Source organism: Sinocyclocheilus rhinocerous, unplaced genomic scaffold, assembly GCF_001515625.1.
Source record: "Sinocyclocheilus rhinocerous isolate Xijiao unplaced genomic scaffold, SAMN03320098_v1.1 scaffold147, whole genome shotgun sequence".
NCBI classification, from domain to species: Eukaryota; Metazoa; Chordata; class Actinopteri; order Cypriniformes; family Cyprinidae; genus Sinocyclocheilus; species Sinocyclocheilus rhinocerous.
Window position 1 is genome coordinate 983150 of NW_015651498.1, and position 7726 is coordinate 990875.

Genomic DNA, 7726 nt, shown 5'->3' on the forward strand with positions numbered 1-7726 from the left:
ATAAATCTATTTCTGTTCCATTGCCTTTAAATTCTAGTATTTTTATTTAACTCTAGTATCTTTTAATTCTAGTATTCCAGTATAGAAATCACACAGAAAGTTGTTTTAGGCTTATTTGATGATTATTTCTGTAATGTTTGTTTTTAGATTAGAAAAAATTGTACTATGATCATTTTTACTGTAGTAAAACTAATCTGCTGTAAACTGGTAATTTTCTATATTTTAAATATATAAAAAAAATACAACTGTTTAATGAATAAAGCATTAATAAATATAAATAAAACATTAATTATTTTGTATATAAATACAAACTTTATTTGAAAGGCATATAGTTTAGGCAGGCATGTACATTAGAACCAAAAACAGGCCAACAATGATTTAAAAAAATATAATTAGTGGTAAAATTAACTATACAGGAAGCTCTGAGCTAGAATTATATGTTAAGATGTGTAACAATATATATATATATTCCATACATATTTCAAAATAAAGCTGGAGACATAATATATACATTCAGTTCAGATTTAGCGTCTTTTCTTCAAGTAGTGTGATCGTTATCGTTTGGACAGTTGATCCGAGAGCCAATCCAGTCCTTCATATAAACCTGATCCTTGAACCGCACATGTGGCCTGAACAAACCACTGAGAGACAGAGAGAGAAGCACGTGTTTATTTGACTGAAACACACACTGACAGCATGCACTACATGTCAAACAGAGTCTGTGTGTCTCACCTGTCTTCCTCTCAGTGCGTGTAAACCCAGTCTGTCTGTCAGCTCGTGGACCGCCATGGCTTTGGGTAAATCCTGCTTGTTAGCAAGAACTAACAGAACTGCGTCTCTCATCTCGTCCTCCGCCAGCATCGCGTTTAGTTCCTCTGCTGCTGTTTCAATCCGGTCATGATCACTGCTGTCCACCACAAAGATCAGGCCCTGAATCACACAAACACACACACTTACACTCAATACAGTTCATAAAAGTAGCTGATTAGATTTGAAATGTTAAAATAATAGCTACTAAACACTATTTTTGTGACAGATCATACCTTAGTGTTGTGATAGTAATGTCTCCAGAGGCGTCTGATAACGTCCTGACCGCCGACGTCCCAAACGGTGAATGAGATGTTATTATATTCAACTGTTTCAACATTAAAACCTAGAGAGAATCAGTCAGTCATTATCAGACACAATTCAAGCAGTCTTTATGCTGCAGTACTTCAGTTTGGCTACAGCTGACGGTAGCCATTGACTTCCATTGCATTTTTCCATACTATGGAAGTCAATGGTTTCCGTCAACTGTTTGGTTACCAACATGCTTCAAAATATCTAAAATAAAGAAACTCAGACAGGTTTGGAACAACTTGAGGGTGAGTAAATGATGACAGAATTTTCATTTTTGGGTGACTGTCCCTTTAAGTATTACTACATTTGTTTGACCTTCATTTTCTTACCTAGGGTTGGAATAGTTGTGACAACTTCCCCGAGTTTGAGTTTGTAGAGGACTGTTGTTTTGCCTGCTGCGTCCAGACCAACTTGGAGAAGAAATATTTGCATTTATTAGACAATGAACATGTACAAGATTCATAATTGGAATATTTTCTAAAATGTTATAGGCCTAATTAACATGCATCTATTTGCACTAGAGCGATATTTGTTAAAAACTGAATGAGAATCAAATAATAACAGCAAAGTAAAACATGTACTCACCCATAAGCAACCTCATCTCTTTTTTCTCAATTACTACATTTGTTTGACCTTCATTTTCTTACCTAGGGTTGGAATAGTTGTGACAACTTCCCCGAGTTTGAGTTTGTAGAGGACTGTTGTTTTGCCTGCTGCGTCCAGACCAACTTGGAGAATAAATATTTGCATTTATTAGACAATGAACATGTACAAGATTTATAATTGGAATATTTTCTAAAATGTTATAGGCCTAATTAACATGCATCTATTTGCACTAGAGCGATATTTGTTAAAAACTGAATGAGAATCAAATAATAACAGCAAAGTAAAACATGTACTCACCCATAAGCAACCTCATCTCTTTTTTCTCAAAGAGACGCGAGAAAAGGTTAGAGAAGTATACGCCCATTTTTAAAATAAAGTGCAGGTGAAAGCGCTGTTTGCTGTATTTAGTGGAAATATCAGTCCGGAGGATGAAGCTCGGGTTGTTTGTGTGATGAAGCTGTGATTGTGTGCGGGTTTATATAGGCTTCTTTACTTTCGCTTTGATTGACAGCTCACAGTTTCTCTCGCGGCAAATCCAACGCGTTCGATATGACGTCACCTACTGTACCACGTGTCGGTCTAAACCGAAGTCAGATAAACAAGGGTTATTAGTTTTGGTTGTCAGAAAGAGCTTGAGATGTGACATATGAGATAAAATTGTAAATGTTATTTAATTATTTGAAATTTCCACCACAGAATGTCACTAACAGAATGGCGTTGCAAAAACAGCTATAATTTTAATTTAACAACAATTGTTTATGTAGTAAAACCCCTTCAGCAATACTTCAGAATTACATTACAAAGCCTGAAACACCGCATACGATCCTCCTTTTATTCAACCAAGAGATTTTAAACTTTAGATTGTAACAAGATTTGTATAGACGAATTATACAATTAATTTAGCTGAGATTTCCGACTTTAAACTGTAAATCAAAAGTTTGTTTGGACACGTGGTACAGTAGGTGACGTCATATCGAACGCGTTGGATTTGCCGCGAGAGAAACTGAGCGCGTGTGGTGTGTTGAGCTGTCAATCAAACCGAAAGTAAAAAGCCTATATAAACACACACACACACCATTACCAGTCTGAGCCTTTAACAGTAAGCATTTACTGTCAATTAATAAAGCAAACAGCTTTTTCATCTTGCTGTATCAAAAACATGGGCATCTTCTTCTCCAACCTTTTCTCCCGTCTCTTGAAGAAAAAAGATATGAGGTTGCTTATGGGTGAGTAAATGTTTTTTTTTTCTCTCAAAATGTTTTAAAATCCTAATCTTAACTTATTATTTTACAAACTATTATTTTACTATGACAAATAATGTATATGAAATGTTATCACTCTATTTATTTATATTTATAATTATCCTATTTCATTAAATATTACTAACATATTAATTAGGCCTAACTGCTAAGTGAAATATAAGAAGATATTTCAATTATGAATCTTTCTACATGTTCATTGTGGAATAAATGTAAATATTTCTTCTCCAAGTTGGTCTGGACGCAGCAGGCAAAACAACAGTCCTCTACAAACTCAGACTTGGTGAAGTTGTCACAACTATTCCAACTATTGGTAAGAAACTCAAAGCAAGCTGCAATTTATCGAAATCATGATAAATTGATCATGCCATGTCAAACTGTTCATTATTCTGCCATCTGTAGGTTTTAATGTGGAGACAGTTGATTATAAAAACCATAATGCTGGAACTTTATTTTTGGATTTTTGGGGCCTGATACTTCAAAACTAATACATACAGTAATTGAATGTAACAGCCTCCAGCTGTTTATCATCTCAAATGCACTTTGATTTATTAATGTTAAATCAAAACTGTATATTTGATTTTGTGAGGTTACTTCTGAAAACATGTTTTGTTAATTTTGGGTTTTAATTCTTGGTTCTATAAACTCTGAAAGAAAAAAAAAACTTTGAAAGACTTATCATAATATTATGTTTTTATAATTTATCATGAAAAAATAGATCCAATAAATGATGATTTCATACAAAAAAATTGTAGCGTGTTTATGTTTCACATTCAATAACTAATATTTGCAGAATGGATGACATTTTTGATACTAACTATTAATTTGTAATTAGCTAATGTTTTTATCTTAACCTGATGCCATCTTCAAAAAAAAAGATTTGTAAGTAAAACATGTTAGTAAAAACTGTAAGTAACCATATATGACAACAATTAAGACATTAAATGTAACTGTACTGTAAAATATTGTACAAATGCTTTTTAAAAGTAAAACATTTATGGAAAATGTTATGGTGAAATATTGTAAGACAACAATAGTATCTAATTGTCGCTATGAGTAATGTACACTGGACTGTTTTATGCTGTGTTGTGTTGTTTAGTTAATGTTTTAGTATTATTTTATTGTCATATGTGTTACTCTGCTGTTTGTTTGCTGTGAAACTGGTCCATATGTTATTGTTGTTTATGGTTACTTGAAGAGCCACTTATAATGAACTTTAAGCCATCACATGGTCGTCCATTGCTCAATAATTGCTCAAATAGGTTGGAATATTAACATAATTTAATGACACATACACCGTCACCAAAACGCATGTAACATTAACACAGTGTTTTGCTATTTGTTTATTTTTAACAAAACATTTTTACGGTTTATGTTCTCACTGTTCATATTGCCCAAATGTTTATTTTGGTCAATTTAATTCAAATGAGCTCAAAGATGTCCAACTTTAAACTGTAAATAAAAATATTGTTTGGACACGTGGTACAGTAGGTGACGTCATATCGAACGCGTTGGATTTGCCGCGAGACAAACTGAGCGCGTGTGGTGTGTTGAGCTGTCAATCAAACCGAAAGTAAAAAGCCTATATAAACACACACACACACACCATTACCAGTCTGAGCCTTTAACTCTAGGCGTTTAGGTTCAGCAACAGCGGTTCTGTCTTATTGCAAACATGGGCAACTATTTCTCTCAGATTTTCTCTCGTCTCTATCCGAAAAAGCAGATTAGGTTGCTTATGGGTGAGTACATATTTTTGTCCAAACTTTGAATTTAAAGTCTTATAGTTTGGCTACTGTGTACCTTATTATGTGCTTAAATACATTTAATGATCATAGGGCAAAATATAATGATATATCAATATTTCCATTGCCGAATAAATGCAAATATTTCTTCTCCAAGTTGGTCTGGACGCAGCAGGCAAAACAACAGTCCTCTACAAACTCAAACTTGGTGAAGTTGTCACAACTATTCCAACTATTGGTATGAAATATTTCATCAAAGCAGATGTATTTAAATAAATCTATGAATGTTTGCCTTATTTGGACTAATTGTCTTCTTTATTAAATATCCGATTCATTTTTTCCCTCTAGGTTTTAATGTTGAAACAGTTGAATATGAAAACATCTCCTTCACTGTTTGGGATGTCGGTGGTCAGACCAAAATCAGAGGTCTTTGGAAATATTACTATCAGTACACTGAGGTAAGAGTTTAATGCAAACGTGACTGTATGCAGTATGATTTTGCAGTTATATAATATCTGGCCTTAGCTTTGAAAATGTCACCTTATTCTGTGTGTTTGTGTGATTCAGGGTCTGATCTTTGTGGTGGACAGCAGTGATCATGACCGGATTGAAACAGCAGCAGAGGAACTAAACGCGATGCTGGCGGAGGACGAGATGAGAGACGCAGTTCTGTTAGTTCTTGCTAACAAGCAGGATTTACCCAAAGCCATGGCGGTCCACGAGCTGACAGACAGACTGGGTTTACACGCACTGAGAGGAAGACAGGTGAGACACACAGACTCTGTTTGACATGTAGTGCATGCTGTCAGTGTGTGTTTCAGTCAAATAAACACGTGCTTCTCTCTCTGTCTCTCAGTGGTTTGTTCAGGCCACATGTGCGGTTCAAGGATCAGGTTTATATGAAGGACTGGATTGGCTCTCGGATCAACTGTCCAAACGATAAAACACTTCAGCCTTCACACTACTTGAAGAAAAGACGCTAAATCATAAATATATTATGTCTGCAACTTTATTTTTTATATTGATATATTTATGGGATATTATTACAGTATATTTTTATATATATAATTCTAGTTCAGTGCATTCTGTATTGTTAATTTACCACTATCAAGATATTTTTAAACAGTTTTCGGCCTGTTTTTGGTTCTAATGTACATGTTTGCCTTCATTATGTGCCTTTTTAAATTCACTATTGTAAATGAATTTATAAATTATGCACTACTGCTGTACTGTGTACTATTATTTTATTTATCTACTACTGTATTTTATGTGCTGTCAATTTACCGCTGTAAACGACATGCTGTTATATGCCACGTTTGGCTTATTTTAATATGTGTTTTGCTGTATTTGGACTATGAAAGAACAAACTGATGTTTGCCTGAAATAAATGTATCTGTGCCTTTCAAATATCTCCAATAAATGATGCATATTTATTTACATTAGTGTGCTTTTGTGTCATTTAATAAATAAATATTATAGAATAGAAAAATGCATAAGAAACAGAGTATTGCGCAGTTATGAGATAGATAGATAGATAGATAGATGATAGATAGATGATAGATAGATAATACAAATTAAAAAAAGCATAATTGTAGTTCCAAAAATTTTAATCTGTGCTAGCAAATAACTCCAATAAATTATGCATTTATTTAAAAAATATATATTTATATTGTAGTACTTTTGTGTTTCATTTTTTAATAAATTTTTTAATAACTAATCAAATTTGCAGAATGGATGACATTTTTGAGAAATTTACTAAAATATTATTTTTTTCATTCAGATAATTGTTTATCTAAAGTGACTTTACAATAACAACCAAGGCAACCTGATGCCATCTTATGATATATAAATAAAGACATTTTAATAAAAAATAAATAAAACATTGCTGAAACAGAACTTAAACATAGTATAATAATATTATTATTATTTTTATAATTTATCATAGGTATATATTTTTTGTATTTTTAAAAAGTTTAATAAGGTTAAAAAAAAAGAAAAGAAAAGAAAAACAGAAAATAGTGCAAAAAATATATATTGTCAGGATAAGATCAGGCCTCTTTGGAGACACTACTTCCAGAATACCCAGGTAAACAGATGCATCACGTCATGGCAGGACGTCGCCTCGCACACGGTTATTGCAGCCAAACAACAGTGGAGTCGCAGCATTCCAGCAGGATGAAATGCTCATTGTGCCATGGCCGTACTGATTAAGTTTGACCGTCCAGCCTTGTGTGCTGCTAGAAAAACAACTATGGGTGTGTAGTTATAGTTTGGCTGGATGCCGTGGATGTTCTTTGTTTGAGGATGTTGGAGTTACTATTAGGATTAAGTTGAACTGGAATGGCCTTTACTAGAGTTTTATTTTAGAGAACAGAACAGTTTCTCTTCAGTTTGTGTAGTTCTCTTTTTCATTCCTGCATGTTTGAGATTATAGATTGATCGGTAAGCTCATAATAGAATATCTAACTTGTGCTTGTTCTTAATGCTTATGAATGGATCATTTCTAAAAGATTTCTAAAGACGTGTTTACAGATGAACTTGAGGTCGTAGAAACTCACCGCCAGTGACATAAATTAAGAAATAGGAGTCAGTCTTCAGCCTCAAAAACAAACTGTCAGTCACCAGCCCAAGAAGTGATAGTAAAACCTCATTTTTATTCATTTAAATGCCTAAAAATATTATAATTATTAAAATAAGGGTTGTGTTTTTACTGAAAACTGTTGTAAGAGCATTTATTCAAACTAAACCGCAAAAATGTCTCATTCTGAACTTCACATGACACTGGTGATCAGAAACATATAAAAAGTAGGAAGCAGGATAGATGCAATTATTTCTAAACAGTACTAATAAGAGTAAAGTGTGTGAAAGCTTGTGCTGTTCGTATCTGTGTGTAGCACCTACAGCTCTGCAGATCCTTCCCACAGCATTAGAAACCAATGACTCGTGTTCATTTTCAACAAGATCCTGATTATTTCAGTGCTGGTTGATTTACGAGTC

General features: G+C 33.5%; 2 protein-coding genes across 4 annotated transcripts; one reads left to right on the plus strand and one right to left on the minus strand.

Annotated features, from left to right (window-relative positions):
* Positions 1–340: 340 nt before the first annotated feature.
* On the minus strand, positions 341–2210 carry LOC107712993 (ADP-ribosylation factor 4-like). Of its 2 annotated transcripts, none has more exons than XM_016518408.1 (5): positions 2023–2210; positions 1767–1847; positions 1044–1153; positions 733–930; positions 341–641 (listed from the first exon to the last, which is right to left on the minus strand). In XM_016518408.1, the coding sequence occupies exons 1-5, from the start codon at positions 2087–2089 to the stop codon at positions 555–557; spliced, it is 543 nt and encodes a 180-aa protein (XP_016373894.1). In that variant the 5' UTR covers positions 2090–2210; the 3' UTR covers positions 341–554. The 2 variants fall into 2 exon arrangements, with proteins under 2 accessions (XP_016373894.1, XP_016373893.1); XM_016518407.1 differs by lacking the exons at positions 1767–1847; positions 2023–2210 and adding exons at positions 1449–1529; positions 1705–1728.
* Positions 2211–2856: 646 nt separating this feature from the next.
* LOC107712992 (ADP-ribosylation factor 4-like) lies at positions 2857–5828 on the plus strand. Of its 2 annotated transcripts, none has more exons than XM_016518405.1 (5): positions 2857–2951; positions 4887–4967; positions 5078–5187; positions 5297–5494; positions 5586–5828. In XM_016518405.1, the coding sequence occupies exons 1-5, from the start codon at positions 2885–2887 to the stop codon at positions 5670–5672; spliced, it is 543 nt and encodes a 180-aa protein (XP_016373891.1). In that variant the 5' UTR covers positions 2857–2884; the 3' UTR covers positions 5673–5828. The 2 variants fall into 2 exon arrangements, with proteins under 2 accessions (XP_016373891.1, XP_016373890.1); XM_016518404.1 differs by lacking the exon at positions 2857–2951 and adding an exon at positions 4615–4726.
* The last annotated feature ends 1898 nt before the right edge of the window (positions 5829–7726 follow it).

What these genes read in the sequence shown, in the direction of transcription:
- LOC107712993 (XM_016518408.1), bottom strand. Translation starts at nt 2,089, where the DNA reads ATGGGCGTATACTTCTCTAACCTTTTCTCGCGTCTCTTTGAGAAAAAA. An exon ending in CACAACTATTCCAACCCTAG is followed by an intron (nt 1,154 to 1,766) that starts GTAAGAAAATGA and finishes GATTCTCTCTAG; the next exon opens with GTTTTAATGTTGAAACAGTT. An exon ending in ATTACTATCACAACACTAAG is followed by an intron (nt 931 to 1,043) that starts GTATGATCTGTC and finishes TGTGTGATTCAG; the next exon opens with GGCCTGATCTTTGTGGTGGA.
- LOC107712992 (XM_016518405.1), top strand. Translation starts at nt 2,885, where the DNA reads ATGGGCATCTTCTTCTCCAACCTTTTCTCCCGTCTCTTGAAGAAAAAA. An exon ending in AGATATGAGGTTGCTTATGG is followed by an intron (nt 2,952 to 4,886) that starts GTGAGTAAATGT and finishes TTCTTCTCCAAG; the next exon opens with TTGGTCTGGACGCAGCAGGC. An exon ending in ACGCACTGAGAGGAAGACAG is followed by an intron (nt 5,495 to 5,585) that starts GTGAGACACACA and finishes TCTGTCTCTCAG; the next exon opens with TGGTTTGTTCAGGCCACATG.